Source organism: Antedon mediterranea, chromosome 3 (assembly GCF_964355755.1).
Source record: "Antedon mediterranea chromosome 3, ecAntMedi1.1, whole genome shotgun sequence".
In the NCBI taxonomy this organism is placed as follows: Eukaryota; Metazoa; Echinodermata; class Crinoidea; order Comatulida; family Antedonidae; genus Antedon; species Antedon mediterranea.
Genome location: NC_092672.1, coordinates 27,646,888 through 27,671,002, shown reverse-complemented (window position 1 = coordinate 27,671,002; position 24,115 = coordinate 27,646,888). Strand labels below are relative to the sequence as shown.

At 34.7% G+C, this 24,115-nt stretch overlaps 1 protein-coding gene and 1 long non-coding RNA gene across 2 annotated transcripts; both read right to left on the bottom strand.

Moving 5' to 3' along the window:
- Positions 1–1,784: 1,784 nt before the first annotated feature.
- Positions 1,785–5,709, bottom strand: LOC140043789 (uncharacterized). The gene is made up of 8 exons (XM_072088264.1): positions 5,379–5,709; positions 4,772–5,023; positions 4,390–4,521; positions 3,984–4,127; positions 3,538–3,666; positions 3,092–3,241; positions 2,679–2,996; positions 1,785–2,216 (listed from the first exon to the last, which is right to left on the bottom strand). Exons 1-8 carry the CDS (start codon positions 5,656–5,658, stop codon positions 2,209–2,211), a joined length of 1,413 nt encoding a protein of 470 aa, XP_071944365.1. The 5' UTR covers positions 5,659–5,709; the 3' UTR covers positions 1,785–2,208.
- A 1,179-nt stretch (positions 5,710–6,888) lies between these two features.
- Positions 6,889–12,243, bottom strand: LOC140044974 (uncharacterized). The gene is made up of 3 exons (XR_011844516.1): positions 12,179–12,243; positions 11,935–12,078; positions 6,889–7,017 (listed from the first exon to the last, which is right to left on the bottom strand). It is a non-coding gene; the product is annotated as an uncharacterized lncRNA (long non-coding RNA).
- Between the last annotated feature and the right edge of the window lie 11,872 nt (positions 12,244–24,115).

The window sequence follows — 24,115 nt, the reverse complement described above, 5'->3', positions numbered from 1 at the left end:
TCCTATTTTGCAAAACATGCTTCCTTGATTGTAAGACCTTTATTACCTCCGTCAATGAGGTTAAATTTATGGATGCAATATTATTTGTTTGTACAGTTGTCTTTTTGCATTTGTAGTATTTTTTTTTTTCGAGACATGTTTTTCTAGCTGTCAGCAAGACTTCGTCAGCTCTTGTGTGGTGATTGGGCTCCCTTTTCCAGTCGCCACCGAGGTTTTCCACCTACCTCATCGAATCCGGGTTTCAAAATGAACATACCTTAAATGTTTTTTGATTTGCAGAACATAAACGACTCTGTTAATACGTGGTATGCCTGTAGATAAGTGGTTTCTTTCAACAATACCGATTTCTTCACAATCATCCAGGATTTTGTGAAAAGGGGAGGGGCGCAATTGTAGTGAATCCAACCTCCACCATGGTTGGGACTGAGTTTTGGCGATTTTGAAAATATGACACTTAGATGGTCGGAAATGGCACTCTCACGTTATTATAATTGTATTAAAAAATTTATATTTTAAATAATATGAAAACTGAGATAATAGCATAATAAAGGGTGACATTTTCCCCATAGGCCTATTTTTAGTAAAAGCGTCACAACATGAGAGAGACATCTCTACTATTTAGTCTTGGTTATTTCGAATGCATTAGCAAAAAAGATAAATATTTTGGCACTTATGGCGTTTCATACGTATAATACTTGAGCTCACAAATACAAATATTTCCAGACTAAAATAGAAACGCCGATGGCTGGACTAGCATAACAAAGATTATAAATACTAAACTGGGACAAGTCTAATCCCTATTCACAGACACCTATACTTAATTGGACACTCGAAAAACGAACTAACCATAATAGTAATAGGCCTGTTAGCGCAAATCAAGGATGTGTGAAGGCAATACCAACGTCGAAAAAGTGCTACCATGTTTAAGCTTTGTTCCCACAAGAGACGCGACACAAGGACGTAACGCAGCGTGAGTTGACCAATCACAAGCGATGGATTATTCGAACTGTCGCTTGCCATTAGTCAACAGGCTTGCGTTGCCTTTACGTTCTTGCGTTGCGCCCTAGTGGGAACCGGGCTTCAATTTTACCAAAGCCAAAAAATTCCAATTCCAAATCCTTATCGTCGTCATAATCATCAGTCATCATACCACAATCATCCTAATATCATTAACATCATTTAAGCGTGGTTTACACTAGAGTCGCAACGCAAGGACGTAGAAAAACAACCGACGTCCGTGGGTTTCGTCTCTAGTGGGAACCAAGCCTTATATTCAACATAATCATTATCATTGTCATCATTATCGTTATCATTACCGTGAATATCACGTGTTGTAATTTTCTTCGTTATAACACAATTAATATGCAAATCATTTGCACATACACATCTGTACAATGCAAGTGGAATGATTTGCTGCTTGAGTATGGTATACCAAAGAATATGTGTCATTTGGTATACTTACAAACTATGTTCTAGCAAGTGTTTTTGTTATCGAATATTATCCCAATCACTACTTGAAATACGTTGTGATTTACCCGCTCGCAATTCAGCAAGAAAAATTAAGGATGGCGGGTGATGCAGTCTGATGGAATATTAGTAAGTACAATATTACAAGTGATACAACTCACTCCATTTTAATCCCAAAGCGTACATCTTTGTCGGCACTACCGTTACCTGCCATCAGTAAAAAATACTTTAAAAGAACGCCGATAATGTAGAGAAATTTATTTCATTCTATAAATGATATTATAATATTATTTTCGTTATACTATTAACTATAAGATTATATAAGATTATAATGTGAGCATTGTACTACTACAACGTTCTCTGGTTTTGAAAATTTGTGTTTTTTAAATACTTTGTTAATCTATATAGTTAAGTTTAGTGAAGCAATAGTGCTGTAATTTAACAACCTAACGTAATACGTTAATTACTTTTACATATCTGTGACTTTAGTCCTATAGGCATTATGTAATTTATTTCCGTTGAGTATAGACGACTAGATCAGTAATTAAAACTTTCTTTCTCCTGATTTAGATATTATTCTGTTATATTGTTCTAAAGAGCTGATTTATTTTTTATCGTAAACTTATTATTGTTATATTTAGCCTGCTACGGCTACTTACTACTATAATTAATTAAACACTTAATGGCACATGGGCTTAACAAAGTTTTCAAAGACATAACAAGATTTTGGCTTCTTTTTGTCTACACATCTGAAATAAAAAGAAACGTTCTTGTAAACGTTATATTAGTTATTAGGAGGCGTTCAATTTGTGACAATCTAGACCAATTATTATGTCGCTGTTCGTCTCCTGGAAAATTGAGTGAGAAAGCACGTTCAAATGTCCTATTCTGCGCATGATGAATTATGACGTAACAGTTCATAGGTCATCGTTCGACGCAAATCGAAAGCTCCACATTGTGTGCTAGACCTTGTTTTATTGTTTTGCATAACATTGTTAGGAACGTCAATGTAATTTTATTTTCCTGACGAAGGCAATTTTAATTACAATGGGAATGTTATATCTATGTACTGTATTACTATTCTCTATACTATACAATCAGAAACGTGGTTCTCAAATAAATGACCATTATTATGCGTATATATCCAGTTGTGAACGGCTGTCATGCGTCTAGTAAACTAACTTAGTACACGTCTACATGTAGTATTTTACCTGATAATTTACAGGTTGAGACAGCACTTGCTGGACTTAATGGTCCAGACGTCATCTGTCCATCAACATCCTTTAGACATTTGATAGCAACGTTATACTGTTTTCCTGGTTTCAGTTTATTCAATATAAACTTAGTAGTCGTTGTAACTCCAGTCGTTGTGTAGTTCCCGTTGATAGAGTCCTTGTATAATACTTCATAGGATACGACTGGACCAGTTCCGAAATCCCGACCAAATACCCAATCAAACCAGCTGACTGTAATCTCTCGACGGTTTGGCGAAACATACAATGTAGGACCATGTTCGAGGTATGGTAATGCTAATTAAGATAAAAATGCAGACAATTTCAAGTTGCACAAGAAAATGTTATCGAAAAAAATTAAATAATAATAAATTAAAATAACCGTTAGTTACCTATTTGACAATCATAACCGCCCCATTCTTCGTCACACACTCCATCTGCGCATGTGCCGTTGCTATAACAGGAATCTGAATTTTGACAATGGCAATGTTGATTACAAAGACGTCCAAAAGTACCATTTGTACAAGATACGTTTACATGCTCTGCAAAAAAAAAAAATTGTATAGTATTTCCCAAGCTTAAAAGGTCTGGCTAGCTATTAGTCTAAACTATCCCGTCTACGGTATTCAACCTCTTCCATCAAGATAGTTTGATAGCGCCTAACTCTCACTATACTCACCCTCCAATCTTTTAAGCCTACATCAATTTACTTTAGAGAGGAAGCAGAGTGAAGTACACTTGAGTATTCCAATATTTAGCATATACGCAAAGTTTATTCCTTATAGTACAACGAACAACAAGTCATCATGGAACAATTCAACTGATGAGCTTAGCCTACCTTGGCATTGAGGTCCATGAAATCCCGGGAAACATGATTCAATCTCGCACCCTGTAACTGAGTCACAATTGTCTGCTGGACAATTGCATACTTGCTTACAGTCTGCTCCGTAGTAACCCTCACTGCATACTGAAATGAAAATCTATAAATTATTGTCATATTTACAAATTACCATACGATATTATTAATATTTAAGCTAGATTGACAGATACAGTGGATGAAGAATATCTTGCTAGCCTGACAGTGAAATGGCAGCAGGACGGTAGAGCTTGCCGTCCATGTGTATTTAGGCCGTAATGAAATTAGCAAAGACCCAAAATTTAAAATCAATTGGACAATCCAAATATGTTGGTCATGCTGTCGATTCATTTTATTGTTTGGTTCTTTAAGTTGTTTTTGCTTAGCTTCAAGGAATATCTAAAGAAAACTATTTCCATCTTTATTACCTTCATTGCAGTCATGTCCATGAAATCCCGGCAAACAAGCACAACCAAGTGGTGAAGCAGGACAGAATAAGTTGCCTCTACAACCATTATCTTCATTGTCACAATTCAAAGAACAATCTTCTCCCCAATATCCAGAATTACATACTAATTGAAACAAATGAAGCTTTATTTAACATCCTTTGAATGTTTAGAATTGAATTGAATGAAGTGTGAAATGATTTCTACTTCTACACGCAAACATGGACGAAGTAAATGCTTACACCATGTTGCAAAACACTTTCATCACACATTTGCTATAAATTACGTACAAATATGTTGGCACCGACAAACGTTTAGGGCTATTATATTATATTGAGACGAAAAAATAATTAAACATGCAACACCTAATAATTGTCAAGTAACAAACCCTCTGAACAATCGTTTCCAGTGAAACCACTTGGACAGACACACAATGACGTCTGAGCGTCACAAATCCCTCCGTTGTAACATACTGGACAATTTAATGCACAGTCAGGTCCATATTTTCCCAATGGACAATCTGTAACAAAATACATAGTGATGTTAAAACCGTTTATTTTAAGTTATTAAACTACTCATGATGTGCAGCTAAGAAGTTACTGAATTAAGATGTATCAGAACACCGAACATTTATCATTAGAATGACGATGCAACATGACTTATAATGGAATGAAAACAACCAAGTAACTCTTTAACAATAATTATAGTATGATTTTAAAATACATCATTAGTCTTAATTGTAACTTCTTATACTTTCATTAAAAACCTACCTTTAACATTTAATTGAATAATTGCATGGTTTCCTTGATTTCGTTTCGCTAGAAAGTGGCATTCGTAAATTCCACTATCTTTGGTTCGCGCATGCTCAATGATCACTGTACCCTTGTCTTTCCATTCTTTGATTCCGTTACCACCATTATAGCGCCATCTTAGTCCCGTTGTATTGCTGTCAGTGGTTACAGAGAGAATAATTCTATCACCAGTTCCAACTACAACTGTTCTCTCCACAGGCTTAACGTTGGCTGAAATGTAGATGATAACAAATAAGTAAACGAAGAAGGAAACGCAATTTAATATTCACTAAAACCTGACTTTTTTCTTTGAAACTATACTATATCCGTCTATTTTATTCCATTTGGAGTTTTTATAAGCAGCGTACAACAATCCTTTATTTATTAAAGTAAGTAATAACACATTTTGTAAATTTGATCCTTTTTGGCCAAAATCAAAATTACAAATATCTTACATTTTCTGTTATGGCGTAGGTCTAGTACTAAAAAACCCGTCATCATTTAAAACATTATGTCTTACGTTATAAGATGTAGGCCTACTAATAAAACATTACAATAGAGAAATGTTTGCAATTGACCACATTACCATTTGTATCCAAGATGATAATTGTAGACTGACTTGGCAACGCCCATATCCCTAGAATGTCAGCAGAAAAGGCACCACTTTTGGCGAAAGAAGATTCTCCTGGAATTTTGGCAATGAGGGCGTGGTATTCAAACTCGGCAACTGTTTCAATCATTGTATTCTCAGGAAACATCATAGTTGGCAAAACGTGTGATCCTGGGTACGGACTTCCGTCAAACCAAGACACAGGTCGACCAATGACATCAGCTGCACCAGTACTACAAGTACGTCGTAGCCTCATGTTTGTAGAGAGAGCTCCGGAGTAAACAAAGATGTTAACATTGTCAGTTTTGTTGTAAATATCGACAACTGCTGGATGTGCCATTAACGTTACTCCGACGCTGCCGTCTGTTGAAGAAACTAATTCGGATTAACATTGTGTCAAAGTATAGTAGGCCAACATGCCTCGTGTGTGTATTGGATGGAACTCATCATCTAAACAAGATAGGCCTAATCACAAGTTTTAATCTTGAAGAGGATAGAGTAAATAGATAGGCTACTTAGTATTTGTCTTAAAAGTATGAAGTTATATTGCTACTTACAATTACAAGCCATGTCATAAAATACTGATGAACTGGGTCTTCCAATGAATAGCTCACCAGATATGGTTCTATACGCTCGAATAAATATCTCGTATCGTCTGCAAGGATTAAGCTCACGCAGTACCAGTTCTGTGCCCTCTGTATAATCGCCAGATCGTACTACACCTTCAGAGGGCGTTGTATACCGATAAAACAGACGATACCCGGTAACGTTTCCCAGCCCGTAGTCTTTGTGAACTTCCCATTCATCCCATTCAAGATGAACACTGTGGAAATTAGATCTTAAGATGCGTGGAGGATTGAGAAGAGCTGGGATAGCTGCAAATACAAACAGTGAAAAGCTTATCAACAATTTCAATTCTGTTGTTTTACCTTATTGTTCTTTTAGGGCGTTCATTTTTTTCTGTCCTTGTAGTTTATATTCATTTCTTTTTAAATACGAGTTTATGATTTGGGGCACTGTAGTGTCAAATTTGTTTTTAAAATTTCAGGCCGAATTTGCGCAAAATTGTTGGCAAGTGATGTTACTCGCTGTTGAATGTATGTTAAAAACAATCAAAACACAGAGTATGTTGGTATAGATATGTACTGTATTACCTATGGCAATGGTGCACACTCAAGATAATATTATAAGTTACCAAATTGACAGTCCTCGCCACCCCAACCTTCTTGGCAACCAAAGAGACAAGTTCCATTCTTCAGACATCCTGGCGTCATAGAACAGTGACATTTATACTGGCACAATTTTCCGTAGAAACCATCGGGACATGGTGTCGAATAATCATAATCTGCAACAAAACAGCCATTTTGTCATCCTACTGTATATAGGTTATTCGTGTATATTCACCGTATTAAACAAACACAAATTGTATGACGTTTTACGACGTCACAGAATTGTAGATGACGTCAGATGTATTAAATATCTTTACCTTGACATTGTGGTCCACTGAAACCTTCATTGCATGTTATATTCATACATCCCATTGACCTATCACAGGCGTTAAACTTGCAGTGGCACAAACTCTTACAGTCGGCGCCAAACGTCCCGTATGGACACACTTGGAATAATAAGAGAGAAACCATAAGTTGCTTCCTTTCTAATTGAAGAGAGAGAAAAACTAAAGTAAACTAGAATTTAATTCGTCACTTTGACGAATTATAGGTGATCATTTTTATCGCTTTACTGACATTAATATTTTTTAAACATGCACGTACGTTAACATACAATAGGAAAATGTTGATGTATACCATCCTGATATACGCTATAGTGCTGAGTTGTGCCTATCATGTGTCATATACAATATGTACAGTATATACTGTATATCTATATTCAGTGTAGCATAGGTGAAATTACGGGACCCACATCATGTTCAATTTTTTTGGTACGATGGAATTATCAAAATAAACTCGAAGATGACAATTTCGAAAGATAATGAATTGAGCAAATAAATATAAGGATTGGAAGATAATTTGACACGTAGAAGCGCAATGCGCGCTCTTTGAAATTTGTATAACTTTGACTAAAGAAATTTAAAAACAACGTTTTAACTTCAACTGGCCATATGATAACATCACAACATCCAATGGGCTTAATTTTTATATGAATTCATATCTACATTTATTCAGCTTTCATAATAAATTATAATCTTCAAGGTCACCTTTAATTCTGAAGAGCTATAACATATTCAAATGTATGGTGTAGCTGAAATTACACGACCTTGGTTATTAAAATTTTTACACATGATGACGTCATCAAAATAAAAATGTTGACAACTTTTGAGAAAGATAATTAATTGAGCAAGCACATACTAAAATTTCGGCGAAAACCGGGCTCAAATAACGGAGATGCGCTCTATTGAATGTGATAACCCACACAAAAAGATAAAAATTACTAATTTTTAAATTGAAGTGGCCATTTGATGACGTCATACCATTTTGTACGTCTAATGTGTACATGAATATGTATCTACAACCCAATGGCTTCCCGAATAATATAAAAAAATTGGGGGTCACCTGCCATTCTGAAGAGTTATATTCATTTTAAAAAGGCCTTATTTTTCACCATTTTCAGCACTTTGATGCAATTAATTTGCGCATTTTGTTATTTTTAACCTGCTCGTATAGCGTTATTTTAAGTCGGAACTGACTCAAATTTGGTGAATGTACTAAGGATGGTGAGTAGAACGCGATTTGTATAAAAAAATTGCAATTTTTACGCTTTGTAAGTATCGCGCGCGCAAAATATTTTTTTTGCGCAGTAATTTTTTGAAACACGCAATTGGCCTAATTCATGCTCTAAATTGATTAAAACGTAATTTTGAGCTTTTTAAATTTTTACTGCGCGATTCCACGCGCATGACCCTACGTGCGCGCGCGTTTTTACTTGCTAATATTTTTACCCTTGACCTGAAGTTTACGTGTAGTGAATTTCAAAAATATGTGATAATGAATTATGGATATATGATTGATAATGTGATTTCACAAAATCGCGTATACGTGACGTCACGGTTGAGTGATCACGCTGAAAAGCTTATTATGGCTAAGTTAAAGTATTTGAAAGACATTGTGAAATTTTTGTGATCATTGCTATTCAACTTTTTGAGATATTTGATGAACAAAAAGTGTACAGAAAGAAGAATAACAACTAGATCTGAACTCGTCACTTGAGGACGAGTTTGGTTATCCGCCCGCAACAAAACGTATCTTGAGCATTCAAGTATTTTTCAGTTTTTGGCTTTTCCAAAAAAGTAGCCTATTCGAAATTAAAACTGCGTTTTCAGTGTAACAACCAAATAAATCCTTATATTTAATTTTTTTCCCGTGACGGGACTCGATCCCGGTACCTCTGATACCAAAGTCGGTTGCACTACACATCGAGCCATATGAGCACCTGCCGAAGAAAATCCGAAGAAAGATTACTCGTTCGTTCGGTATGTCGTGAACTCCCTCGATGCAAGTTGATTATTACATATCGAACTAAATCATAAGTTTTACTATGATGAAATCTTCATAAATTTTAAACAGTGACATATTATGAAAGAGCATACTTTCAAGTTTTATATATTAACATGTGAAGAAAAAATATAACAGTTATGTCTATTGTTTTGCTCTTTGAAAATGTTATCGTTTGTTTGATGATAACAATTTCAAAAATTATATTTAATATGCAAATAGTGTAGCCAGCAAACACGTTTTAACATTAAAAATTATTATAAATCAGATCTATGATTCATAAACTGCAAGAAATAAAAATAAAAAATAGGTGTAACCTTGCATTCTGATGAACTGTATCGTTTTTAAAAGTAGACATATTTTGCAACATTTTCACAATTTTTTGACGTTTTTCTGCGCAACCAGTCATTTTTAACGTGCTCGTAGAACGCCATTTCAAGTTGAATAGTGAATAAAATAACGTAAAATTGTTAACCAAAGATTTAAAAACATAAATCGTGTAAAAGAAATGCTCATACGCGTTCCCTGCGCCGTGCGCGCGTAAAAATGTGCGCACCAGTGGCAATTTTTTAAACGCTTAAAATGACCTGAATCGTGCTCTAATTTAATCAGAAATTAATTTCAAGCATTTTAAAATTTCAAACGCCGTTTACGCGCGCACTTTCGAATGTTACAAAATTCGTTAGGGTTAAAAAAGTTAACAATTGATGTGAAGCAAACGTGGCTGAAAATTACGTTAAAAAATATTTATCTCTTTCAAAGTTATGATCAATTTAAGATTTTCAGAAAATCGCGCGTAACTTACGATACGCGCCTCTGACAGCGTCCAAAAGCTTGGCTGCACAATTTCAGTTAGATGTCAATATGTTGACCAAGTTACAACATGTTATGTTAACGCGTTGCAGAGAAACAGCGTGTACAAATTTGGAGAATTTTAAAATTTCAAACGCAATTTACGCGAAAATTTTCTAGTCTCCAAAAATTTACTAGCGATCGAAAAAGTTAGCCATTGATGTGAAGAAAACGTGGCTGAAAACTTTGTTAAAAAATATTTATCGGTTTCGAAGTTATGACCGATTTAAGATTTTCAGAAAATCGCGCGTAACTTACGCTACGCGTGTCTGACAGCGTCCAAAAGCTTGGCTGCACAACTTCAGTTAAATGTCTAAATGTTGACCAAGTTACAACATGTTATGTTAACACGTTGAAGAGAAACGTCGCGAACAAAAGTGGCGGAAAGAAAGAAGAATAACTAGATCTAAACTCGTCACTTGAGGACGAGTTTGGTTATCCGCCCGCAACAAAACATATCTTGCGCATTCAAGTACTTTTCAGTTGTGACTTTTCCAAAAAGTAGCCTATTCAAAATTAAAACTGCCCTTTCAGTGTATTAACCAAACAAATCTTTTTATTTAATTGCTTTCCCGTGATGGGATTCGATCCCGGTACCTCTGATACCAAAGTCGGTTGCACTACACATCGAGCCATATGAGAACCTGCTGAAGAAAATCCGAAGAAAGAGTCCTCGTTCATTCGGTATGTCGTGAACCCCCTCGATGCAAGTTGATTATTACATATCGAACTTAAATCATAATTTTTACTATGATGAAATCTTCACAAATTTTAAACAGTAACATATTATGAAAGTGCATACTTTCAAGTTTTATATATTAACATGTAAAGAAAAAAGATAAACGTTATGTATATTGTTTTACTCTTTGAATATGTTTATGTTAGTTTGATGATAATTATTTCAAAAATTACATTTAATATGCAAATAATGTAGCTATCAAACACTTTTTAACATTCAAGACTATAATAAATTAGACCTATGATTAATACACTGCAAGAAAATAAAATAAAAAATTGGGGTAACCTTGCATTCTGATGAACTGTTTCATTTTTAAAAGTAGACATATTTTGCAACATTTTCACAATTTGTTGACGTTTTCGTGCGCAACCTATCATGTTTAACGTGCTCGTAGAAAGCCATTTCAAGTTGAAAAGTGAATAAAATAACGTAAAATTGTTAACCGAAGATTTAAAAACACAAATCGTGCAAAAGAAATGTTCATACGTGTTCCCTGCGCCGTGCGCGCGTAAAAATGTGCGCACCAGTGGCAATTTTTTTAACGCTTAAAATGACCTGAATCGTACTCTAATTTAATCAGAAATTGATTTGAAGCATTTTAAAATTTCAAACGCCATTTACGCGCGCACTTTCTAATGTTACAAATTGCGGTAGCGTTAAAAAAGTTAACTATTGATGAGAAGCAAACGTGGCTGAAAATGACGTTAACAAATATTCATTTGTTTCGAAGTTATAACCAATTTAAGATTTTCAGAAAATCACGCGTAACTTACGCTACGCGGCTCTGACATCGTCAGAAAGCTTGGCTGGACAACTTCAGTAAAATGTCTAAATGCTGAACAAGTTACAACATATTATGTTTACACGTTGAAGAGAAACAGCGTGCACAAAATAAGAAGAGTAAAATATTTCAAACGCAATTTACGCGAAAACTTTCTAATCTCCAAAAATTTGTTAAACATTCCAAAAGTTAGCCATTGATGTGAAGAAAACGTGGCTGAAAATTTCGTTAAAAAATATTTATCGGTTTCGAAGTTATGACCGATTTAAGATTTTCAGAAAATCGCGCGTAACTTACGCTACGCGGATCTGACATTGTCAAAAAGCTTGGCAGTACATCTTCAGTTAATTGTCTATATGTTGACCAAGTTACAAAATGTTATGTTAACACGTTCAAGAGAAAACGCGTGCACAAAATCTGAGAAAGAAAGAAGAATAATAAAAAAAAAAAAAAAGTAACACTACAATAACAAATGCTTATCCGCTTGAGGCGGATAACCAATAAAAAAAAAAAAGAAACACTACAATAACAAAGGTTATCCGCTTGAGGCGGATAACCAATAATAATAAAGATTTTGTACAATAACAATAGGTGATCATTTTATTCTAAATGATCACCTAAAAACAACACTTATCTTGTCCTTATACTTACATTCGTTGCAATCCGGCCCTTTGAACCCAGCCATACATGAGCACCCTAATGGTTCAGGCAAACAGAACAAAATGGCGTCGCAACCTCTATTTGAACTACTGCAAATTTCTGAACAGGAACGTCCCCAGTTATTGTCACCACATGCTTTAAAAACAAAAAAAAATGACTCTTTTTCTGATTTTGTATATTCAATTTTTTTTTAATAGCAATAAATATTCGAAATAAAAAAAAACCCGATACGTACGTTCACTACAGTCATCACCCATAAACCCAGACGGGCATAAACATGTCCCGTTGATTGTATGACATACTCCTCCATTATAACAAACTGGGCAATCTTTGTCGCAATCGGCGCCCCATTTGGGTGTTGGGCAATCTAAAACAACATACAGTTCATATTATGAATACAAATTTATCAAATGACGTCTTTGTAGGTGATCATTTAGAATAAAATGATGACCTATTGTTATTGTATGAAATCTTTATTATTAGGTGATCATTTAGAATAAAATGATGACCTATTGTTATTGTACGAAATCTTTATTATTAGGTGATCATTTAGAATAAAATGATCACCTATTGTTATTGTATGAAATCTTTATTATTAGGTGATCATTTAGAATAAAATGATCACCTATTGTTATTGTATGAAATCTTTATTATTAGGTGATCATTTAGAATAAAATGATCACCTATTGTTATTGTATGAAATCTTTATTATTAGGTGATCATTTAGAATAAAATGATCACCTATTGTTATTGTATGAAATCTTTATTATTAGGTGATCATTTAGAATAAAATGATCACCTATTGTTATTGTATGAAATCTTTATTATTAGGTGATCATTTAGAATAAAATGATCACCTATTGTTATTGTATGAAATCTTTATTATTAGGTGATCATTTAGAATAAAATGATCACCTATTGTTATTGTATGAAATCTTTATTATTAGGTGATCATTTAGAATAAAATGATCACCTATTGTTATTGTATGAAATCTTTATTATTAGGTGATCATTTAGAATAAAATGATCACCTATTGTTATTGTATGAAATCTTTATTATTAGGTGATCATTTAGAATAAAATGATCACCTATTGTTATTGTATGAAATCTTTATTATTAGGTGATCATTTAGAATAAAATGATCACCTATTGTTATTGTATGAAATCTTTATTATTAGGTGATCATTTAGAATAAAATGATCACCTATTGTTATTGTATGAAATCTTTATTGTTTTTGTTGTCATTGTTGTTATTGTTGTTTTTATTCTTCTTTCTGTAACAATTGTAACAATTATCTCAAAAAGTTGAATGGCAATGATCACAAAAATTTCACAATGCCTTTGAAATACTTTAACTTTGTCATAATAAGCTTTTCAGCATGATCACTCATCCGTGACGTAATGTATACGCCATTTTATGAAATCACATTATCAATCATATCTCCATAATTAATTATCACATATTAATGAAATTCACTACACGTAAACTTCAGGTCAAGGTAAAAATATTAGTAAATAAAAACTTCCACGTTTCAAGGTCATGTGCGTGAAATCGCGCGTTAAAAATTTAAAAAGCTCAAAATTAAGTTTTGATCAATTTAGAGCATGAATTAGGCCATTTGCGTGTTTTCAAAAATTGGCGTTTTTGCGCACGCGATTCTTAGAAAGAATAACAAATAAAATTTGATGAATAAATCACATTCTACTCACAATCCTTAGTAAATTTACCCTTTTTTAGTCCATTCAGACTTAAAATGACGCTATACGAGCAAAATGACAAAATGCGCACATTAATTTCACAAAAGTTCTTAAAATGGTGAAAATAGGCCTTTTTTTAAATGAAAATAACTCTTCAGAATGCAAGATGACCCCAATTTTTTTAACTTATTCGGGAAGCCATTGGGTTGTAGATATGAATTCATGTACACATTTGATGTACAAAATGTTGTGACGTCATCAAATGGCCACTTCAATTTAAAAATTGGGATTTTTTATATTTTTGTGTAGGTTATCACATTCAACAGAGCGCATCTCGGTTATTTGTGCTCGAATTTCGCACAAATTTCAGTATTTGCTTTCTTAATTATTTATCTTTCACATAAAAGTTGTCAGGTTTTCATTTTGATGACGTCATAACTTAAATAACGTAGGTAATTATACCTTCAATATATATTTGAATATTTTACAGCTCTTCAGAATTAAAGGTGACCTTGAAGATTACAACTTATTTTGAAAGCTGATGACATGTAGAAATGAATTCATATAAAAATTAAGCCTATCGGATGTTGTGACGTTATCATATGGCCAGTTGAAGTTAAAAAGTAGTTTTTAACTTTCTTTGGTCAAGGTTATAAACATTTCAAAGAGCGCGCATTGCTCTTCTACGTGTCAAATTCTCTTCCAATCCTTATATTTATTTGCTCAATTCATTATCTTTCGAAATTGTCATCTTCGAGTTTATTTTGATAATTTCATCATACCAAAAAATTAGAACATGATGTGGATCCCGTAATTTCACCTATGCTACACTGTATATAGATATACAGTATATACTGTACATATTGTATATGACACATAATAGGTACAACTTAGCACTATAAGTGTATATGCATCATGTCATAGGATGGCGTACATCAACTTTATACGATCGTATGTTAACGTACATGCATGTTTAAAAACTGTTAATTTCATTAAAATGATAAAAATAATCACCTATAATTCGTCAAAGTGACGAATTAAATTCTAGTTTAATTTGTAATGAAATTTATAGTTGTGAAGACTTTTATTGCCTCATAACCTTTATAAACTTTGTTGTATTTAAATGTGTATATATTATGCTTCTACCTCGAGAGCTCTTTGAAATAGACTAAAAATAAAATTAAAATAAATTGTCACCTATTAAATAATTTTTTTTTTCTGTTACCTCTTATAAAAACTTGAATTATTGCTTGTAATCCCAGCTCTCTTTCCCCATCTATGTAACATTCGTATATACCGCCATCTTTAGTACGAACGCTTTCAATAATTAAACTAGTCTTTCCATTCCAGTCGCTTAATACATCTCCTCCGTTATGGTGCCAAAGTAGTTCATCTAAATCAACACTGTCTTCTATATCAACCTCTACTTCAAGTCTTTCTCCAAAACCTGCTAATATCGTTTTGTTCTTTGATCGAATCTTTGCTGTAAATCAAAATGTATTAAAAGCAATCTCTGAAAGTTTTGTTTTTCTGAAAATATACGTATATATTTCCTTTCATTGAGAGAATAAAACCAAACTTTTATTGAATCGGTTTAAAAATAACTTTAATAATCTTGCCAACATTCTGTATAAATACTGTAGGCCCTACTAGCAATTTTTTCACTTAGTAAAGTGGCTTTCTCACAAAAAAATCGTTAGAGCCTACGGTCAGTTTCTTTAATATAGACTTTAGTCAAAAATACATATTCAAAGCGAAATTGACTTTATTAGAAATAGTTACTGTACCTTCTTTTGAAATACTAAACGTTGTGATATCAGAAGTTAGTACCCCAGTTGTTGCCCAAGTGTAGAACACGCCAATATTTTCAGAAGTCGTGTTAGCCGGAAGCTCCAGTAGTATCGATGTAAAATCGAACTTCCGCATCATGGATACTGTGCTTTGCAAAGGAAACATGTTGTTATTCAATGTCAAACCACCATTATCAATTAGGCCTAAGTTCAGCTCTTCATCTCTAGTACCGTTTCTGGTATCAGTGTTGAATTTACGACCAAAATTGACGTTATTTGTTTGATGATCTCCTATTGTATAACCTCCAATCTTGAGACTTGAATTGGGGTTGTTCAATTCAATCAGAGGACTATAATTCATTACAACAAAATCCATTTCTTTTCCTATTAAAAAAATAATTCAATTCGAAGATGGTTACTGTTGCAGTGCTCAAAACAATATTTAAATTTGTTTGCTCTATCCGCATAATACTAACTGTAGGTCAACAAAGATTTTTTGTACACACCCTGACAACATATTTTCTAGTAATTGCCAATCGCCTCAACGTTTTACTGGCCTAACTTAATCTATAAGATTGAGTACAACAACCGAAACGTCGAAACTTAATCTTTCTGTTAAAATGGTACAGAAAACCGTAGGCCTACTTTACAATAGTTTTTCATCGCTATGTAAAATTGTAAACAATATTACATAATTCAAATTGTTAATATATAAATTATGCGCATACTATCCTTATACAAATTATAGGAATTATTTTATTTCTGTTGAACATAATGTGTTATATTTATTGTTTTTATTTCAACAACCAATGATATCATTACGTAATAAGCTATGCCTTCCTTTCGCAAGTTTCCCCAATAAGCTGATGTGGCTTTGATTTTGGTGAAGTATTTAGCAGCATAACACTTTAACTGTGGATGAGCCACGCCAGTTACTTGTCTGGGATAATTTGACTACTACATAGGTACTAATCTATTATGTTAATATATGTTAGGCAAGCAAGGTCAATAAACGTAGATTGCTAAAATAGTCGTATTCATGATTACGACTTATTCTAATTCTTACTGTCTGTGTAAGTTGTGAAGTTCACCGTTGGTGACAGAGGTCCTCGTGTTGTCGTAGATCCAGTTTTTATCCGACATGCTACACCGATTTCAATATTTCTATCAGCAGGAAGAGTGTTTATATGACAAGATGCAGATGATACTCCAACGTTACAAATTACACGTTCCTCGTAGCCGATCTGAGATGCATCGATGTAGTATGCAGAGCATCCCACAACGTCAGCCCCATAATCATAAGGAAATTTATCCCAGTTTACTTTTGGATTCAGTGGTCTTAAGTCGTTAGAAACAATCCGAGGTGGTTTTGTGAATACTGGTAGTTCTGTACAAAATAAAAATGGCGTCACTGTCACATAGAGTGTCGATTTAGGACCTTGTCATTGTTTGATTGAAATGCAATTAATCTTTTCTACCAAAAAAAAAACCAAAAAAAAAACCCTGATCAATTCATAACTTAATTGTACAGTTTGTGTACACCACTTACCGATTTGACAAAAATCTCCGGTCCATCCCACAGAACATTGGCCATCAGGACAACTTCCGGTTGTTCTGTAACATTCAGTGGTCGTCAAGCAGTGACATTCTGAGAGATAAAAACATAGTTTCCATCAAAATAACATCATTAAATGTTTCTTAAATAGGATTGTTCTGAAAGTAATTTAAAAAATACCGAAATGCTGTCTTCTAGGATGACATTTAACGCTGACGTCATATGAATGAGTACAATAAGATGAAGTGTAATGCTCGCTACAATCACCAAGCGTTGGTTCCCAACCTGAGCATTTCACATGTGTAGAGCACGTGGTACTCTGTGATTGGCCATACCGTGCACGGGTGTAACCCGACGAGGACCCAAATGAAATCATGCCGTCAACGAATCCAAGCTGCCTGCAAATTACCTGTTAAAAATGTGTTAAACATTATCAATAAAAGCATGTATCATACATGCAAGGGTACGGAAGCCCGTTCGGGCCACAAGTTAACTATTTTAAAAGCTGTTATCTGGCGGCCGCCACTTAATTATCTGGAGGCCGCCACTTAATAATTAGTACATGTCCGCCAGATAATTAAGTGGCGGCCGCCAGATAATTAAGTGGCGGCCGCCAGATAACAGCTTTTAAAATATAGTTAAAACTTGTGCCCGAACGGGCTTCCGTACAAGGGCAATATCAAGAAACAAAAAAAAGAGGAAAAGAAATGAAAGAAGACAAAATGAACCATGTGTATCAAAATTAGTATATGCCTAAACATGTGCTTAAACATTATAGGTACGTAATAGGTCTTATTCTTAAGATTTTATTATTAACAAAACCAGGCACGTATCCAGAAATTATGCATGGGAGAGGGGGAATTATTTAAAGTACAAATAAAATATAAGAAAACTAATATTAATGAAAATATATAAATAATTATATTACTACAATATACAGTTTATTTGAGGTGTAGGCGTCAAACTTATTTTTATATATAATTTAGATAATTGATTATAAATAAGTACCTTTGCTTCTGATTCTGTGAAAGAAGACGTGGTAATTGAAAGCCATGTGTTACCATTCAAAACTTCTACGCGTCCTTGATTAGCTGAACTACCACCAACAAGACGTATTTTCGAGGTCTTAGCTAAAAATAGTAAAATAATGTTTCAATCAGTGGCGTATAGCAGATCTTGGTTGTTTTTGTTTTTTCACCACCCCAGCGTGATCTTAGATTTATGCTACGCTTTTTAAAATTGAGTGTAACAGAAAAGGAGAATTCATGAGACCATTATCACCTGTCGGATTTAGCCCTACCCAAGCCTTTGCCATTACTTTCTGTTCTGTGCTGTCCTAACCCAATTTGTTTCTGAATAATATAATATATTATGACATATTATGTCATTCCACCATCTGTGTTTTTGTCTTCCCCTTCTTCTTTTGCCGATTTTTGCCTACCATTCTGTCAACTTTTTGTCCATCTGTTGTCCTCTCTTCTTGCTATATGACCAGCCCATCGTTATTTGACTTCTTTCACTTTGTCCCATAGGCCTATGTCTATTTTGTTACGTAATGTGACCCCATTTGTCTTTCCATCGTTCTTTGTACAGTGATGAGATTTGGTTAAAGTCCAGGATTCACAGCCGTCACATGTCATTGTAGGAAGCCCACATGGGTTGAAAATCTACCTTCTGTGTACTATTGGGGTTTTCCTGTCACACAGGATGTCTATAATAATCTGCCGAAGCAGCTCCGGTCAGCCTTTACTCTGATAAGAACAACAAAACTCAACCATTTTAACATTCTGGCCCAGATACTATTTTTTTCAAACTCTATGTTATATGCTAATTATTTGCAAATAGGGCCTACTATGTTTTCCTTTGTGTAGGCCTATTTTTAAGCCAACATTCTTACTTCTCTATTTAATAATAGATGTCCATTTCCTCGAAAATCTAAGGTCAGTTACACTTTCTCTGTCAATGTAGATTCCATTTTCATCAAGATTCAGATTCTTAAATATTTTTCCGTCTATGATGAAGATTTTAAGTGAGAATGTCTATCCTTATCTGACACATATATACTGTATGTGTATGGGTTTGGATACATCATTAGCTCGATCATCGTTATTTATCTTCAACTTTAACGATTTGAAAGTTCAACGCAACTTAACGCAACTAGTCGTAACGTTTCGTCGACAGAAAAAAACAGGCTTTAGCCATGGCGCAAAAAAAAAAACAGTTTCGTATATTAAATATGATCTATAAAACCCTCTATATTCAGATAATTATATAACAAGAATCGACTGACCAAAACGCCTCCGATGCTATCTCCGGGCGTCTAGGAAAAAACCCTAGACGATTATTATTTATCAAAATCTAGATTCGCCCCTGGAGATGATCGATTTTTTTAATACACGCGAATATTCATCTGACATAATTACTGTAAAGTCTATAAGAAAAGTTTACCAGTTAACGCACGAGGACACATTTCAATCTACACATAAAATAAATACTTGTGACCGCATACTGTACATTTAGTTCTCATTTAGCATCCTATGAATAAGGACATTCATTTGTTAACAAATATACTGTGGTATCCCATATTTTGCCGATGAGGGCAGTAGAGGAGACCGCATGGGTAGAGAAGAGTAGAGAAAGGAATAGAGAATAAAAGGCTGTTATTGAAACATTACATACTGGTTATTTCTAGCATCATTTCATTGTTGTCTCTACCATAATTGGCGACGAGGATCATTAACGAACTTGCTAATTTTTAATGAATTATGGCGACTACAAGGATAGGAGCACGCCAGTTCCATGTCTACCCACGCCAGGAGAACCTACCATACCATGGTCCATGGGCCTTTTCGAAAACTACATGTTGGCTGCGGCGACAGGTGAGCCAGTGGAAAGAAAAAAAGCCTATGTTACTACACTCGTTAGGACCTGAGGGCCAAAGAAATGTTTATGTATATGAAACTAGGAGAAGCAGACGAAAATTGTTATACTACGAGAGCATTGCTTACTCTAGAAACTCATTTTGCTCCACAAGTGAGCGTAGTTGCAGAACGCTACTGATTTAGACAAGGTGCGCAATTACCGGGAGAGTCTGTCGATGGCTAATAGCCGCTCTCCGAGATTGCTTCGAGTGTTGACAAAGTGCGAGGTGTGCGAGGCACGCCAAATATTTGTGCGATACATCATTCTATCATTTCCAAAAGTGCGAGGCACCCGAGACATATAGTTTACAATTTCAAAAAGGTGCGAGGCATATCTTAACGTGCTATTATGCTATATTATAGGCCTAATAATCAATTATTTATATTTTTATAATAGGCCTAGCTAAATAGATTCGTGTGTACACTCATCATGTTGTGTAACGATTGTTTTTTTTCATTCAGTCATATCGTGTCAAATTTTAATTTTACAAAAGTACCCAATCTGTTCAAAAGTTGTGCATCCGTATGCGCCATATTTTTTAAATCTGAACTACAGTCTTCAACTTCGATAAACAATAATTGTTATAGCGACACTCATCAAATGATCGACTGCCATGATTGTTGGTATTCGAACGTGTTAATTTAATATGTCTCTCAAACATAGCAGAGTGAAAATAATATTTTGTCACACCCCCGTGCCTCGATCCGGTAGACCTGAGAGATGGAAAATGCTTCTTTACTATTTAGCAGGTAGCAGTACGATTCTGCCCTGAGAGGATTTGGCCTTATGGTGATTCCCCTCCTATAGCACGTGTTTTCGGCAGCAACGCACATACTTCTCTCTGAGCGGCGTGCTAAAGACATTTTTGACATTTCATTCTCTAGGGAATCAATACATGTACCTCTCGCAAATAAAGTGAACAGCGATGGCCAGGATAAGTTCAATAACTGGCGGTGAATAGATGCCTATCAAATAACATGCCGCAAAGAAAAAAATTGTGCGAGAATTCTGGAACGCGTGTGAAAAGATTTACGTCCGACAATCGTAATACTAGGCCTAAAATTAAACTTTAGCTAATATGCTTAGCCCTAACATAGAGGCGCGCCTATGTAGAAAATAATTTAATCAATTTTGATATAATAATAATTGGTGTAATATTAATAATGATACACTATTACTGTATTATTAGGCTAGGAACGATTTTTATTTATTGTGGTCCATGTACGTACTAATAAACCTGGCGCTAGTTTCCCTCGCTAGTATTTTGACTCCAAATTTGATAACTAACTTTATCGTGTTACACCTTAGAAGTATGCCTCATGAGTACTTTAATGAAACAATCACATAAAAAGGAACAAATGAATCCTTAAATTAACGATTTTACAGGCGTGTTTCTCGCACACTGTTAATTTTGCTCTTTTGGCGTTCCATAGAAACCAAATGATTGAACATTGAGTGTGCGAAATTTGCGAACAATATGCGAGAAAAACGTCTGTAAAATCACCAATTTAACGGATTTATTGTTACTGTTTCGGATTTCGAACTTTGACGTTGGTGGCGTAAATATTTATTTTGATTTAAAGACCCCTTCCCTGCAATTTTGGACGTTTTTTGGAAAATAATACATATATATCACTTTAAAAACATTAAACCATGTCATTCCTTGTCTTAAATGTACGTTTTATGGTAAATTATGATAAAAAGTGAGAAACAATGCACTACCTAAGTAGCTCGCGGCGATCGACCTCTCGTGGACGGTCTCAGGCCTAGCCTAGCTAGGCTTAGTTTTGTAGGCCTAGCTGGTAAACATCGGTAACGTACGAACATCGTACGCTAGCTATATACCTAGGCTGACGTTGTATAGTTGCTGCATTAATTGTCTTTCTATTTTTGCCAGACTCCGTTGATACAAATTGGGGAACACCCGGTATTTTCGCTGAAAAGTTAGGAGTCTTCCATTTGTTTTGGCTTCACGATCGATCGAAAAGTGGGCGAATTACAGGTGAAAAACAAAAATATCAATTCGCGCGCAATGCATTTTGGGATTTATAGCGGGCCGCTATAATTATTAAAATCGATTTATTTTTCACATTTTTAACCGTTTAAAGACGAAAAAAGTTATCGCAATAGGACCATATAGTATTATTTTTACATTAAATATAGTTTGTGATCTTAAATTAGATCTAAAAAACGTAAGGAATGGGGCTTTAATACACAGAATTGTCAGCAAGATATAACGCTTATTATCTAATAGTAGATACTGTAACTTTCTTATTTCTGACAGTGATACGTGGGAGTACTACGTACGTTATTAGGCGTTATTATAACCTTTAAGTTGTGTTAATGTTTTAGACTCGGATATTAAAATTATTTGTTAGGCTATTTAGTTAAGTGTTTCGATCGGCTAATTGGCCATAAGCCTGACTAGCCTAGCTAGCCCTCGTGTAGTACTAGTAGTAGTTTGACTGTATGTATCTGCTATACTGTTTTGCGGGGTTGTTTGCACACGCAGCTGTGCTGCCTTGTGCGTGTTTTCATTGAATTTATTTGTGTTTCAGACTTTACCGAAGAATAAAGAACGGTTAAAGCAACTACCACGAGTTTGTGTATCATTGTCCGGATTAGTTACTTTTATATGATTTTTCTTCATTAAAGCATGGAGGTATAAAAAATACCTCCATGATTAAAGTAGGCCTACTAATTCTAAGGTGTGGTATTCAGGATAAAGTTGGTTAACAAATGTCGAGTTAAAATACAAGGCAGGTGCAAAAGGGAACTAGCGGGCCTAGGCTTACTTCAATTTCGGTGATTTCCTCGCCTTGCAATTTTGGAAAATTATAAAATGATGCCTCGCATTTTTTGATGATGGTAAAACGATGCCTCGCATAATTTTCTGACTTGCCTCGCTTGCCTTCCATCCCTCACTGCCTCGCACTTTTTTACTACCCACTTGCGTCACGATGTGAATTTGGAACTTTTTCCGATGAAATGCTAAGAGACCAGCTCGTGGAGAAACAAAAAACAATAAAATTAGAACAAGATTGCTTACAGAACTTGAAGTGAAATTAGATAAAGCTATTAAGATAGCAAGGCAATGTGAGACAGCGTTGAAAGAGTATAAGTGACGGGTAGTTCGTCTAGCACAGACAACACTTTCTCAGAGTTAAAGGCTAAGCCTAAATTTTAAAAATACCCAGATAGGCCTGATGATAGTTATATCAAGACTAAGACTAAAGAGATGTTACAGGTGTGGATCTACTAAACATTTAGCAAACTCTACAGACTATGCGGCTAAGTTAAAGAACTGTAACCACTGTGATCTGAAAGGGCATTTTGCGAGTGTATGCCGTGGGCGAAATTCATCAGTTAAGAAATTAGAGTATGCGAGTACAAACTCCAGTGAAGAAAGTGATTCAGAAAATGAGGTTTTGTGTACAATGGCTACCTCAAAGAAGAAGTCAGTTGTGGTGTCTGTCAAAGTAAACTCTATTGATTTGCAACTTAGAGTAGTAGATACGGCATCAGATGTATCCTTATTGTCTCTTAAATTGTTTTATAAACATTTTGCTCGAAACGAATTAGGTAAATGTGTAAAACAAATAAAAGTTACACAACACATAAGATAAATACTGTAGGCTGTTTTAAAGCTAATGTTAAATGCAATACAGAATGTGCTACAACAACACTTTATGTGGTTTAAAAGGGCAGTAGTTTAATAGGTAAAGACTTAATTCAAGGCCTTGGTATCAATATTGACGGGAGCACACTTTCGTGTTTTAAGACTACTTTTAATGATGTACAATCACAGTTTCGATGTTTGTTTTCAGAAAGGCTAGGTAAAGTTAAAGGTTTTACACATAAGGTCAAAGTTCCTCCTGGTATAAAACCGGTGCAACAAAAACTACGTAGACTTCCATTTACGGTGCGGCAAGCGGTTCTCGATGAAGGCATCATTGAAAAAGTTGACTCTTCTGAGTGGATCTCGCCTATTAGTGGTAGCGTGGAAAAAACGGTAACATCAGAATATGTGTCGATTTACGGAAACCGAATGAAGCTATAGTGGAAGATAAATTTCCACTTCCTTCGATTGAAGAGCTATTAAGTGAGATGCAAGGAGCAACTCATTTTTCTAAATTAGATCTTAAGTCTGCTTACCACCAGCTCGAGTTGGATTCTGGTAGTCGGAACCTTACACCATTTATAACA

What these genes read in the sequence shown, in the direction of transcription:
- LOC140043789 (XM_072088264.1), bottom strand. Translation starts at nt 5,658, where the DNA reads ATGAGGCTACGACGTACTTGTAGTACTGGTGCAGCTGATGTCATTGGT. An exon ending in TCATGGACCTCAATGCCAAG is followed by an intron (nt 3,242 to 3,537) that starts GTAGGCTAAGCT and finishes TTTTTTTTGCAG; the next exon opens with AGCATGTAAACGTATCTTGT. An exon ending in CGGTTATGATTGTCAAATAG is followed by an intron (nt 2,997 to 3,091) that starts GTAACTAACGGT and finishes TATCTTAATTAG; the next exon opens with CATTACCATACCTCGAACAT.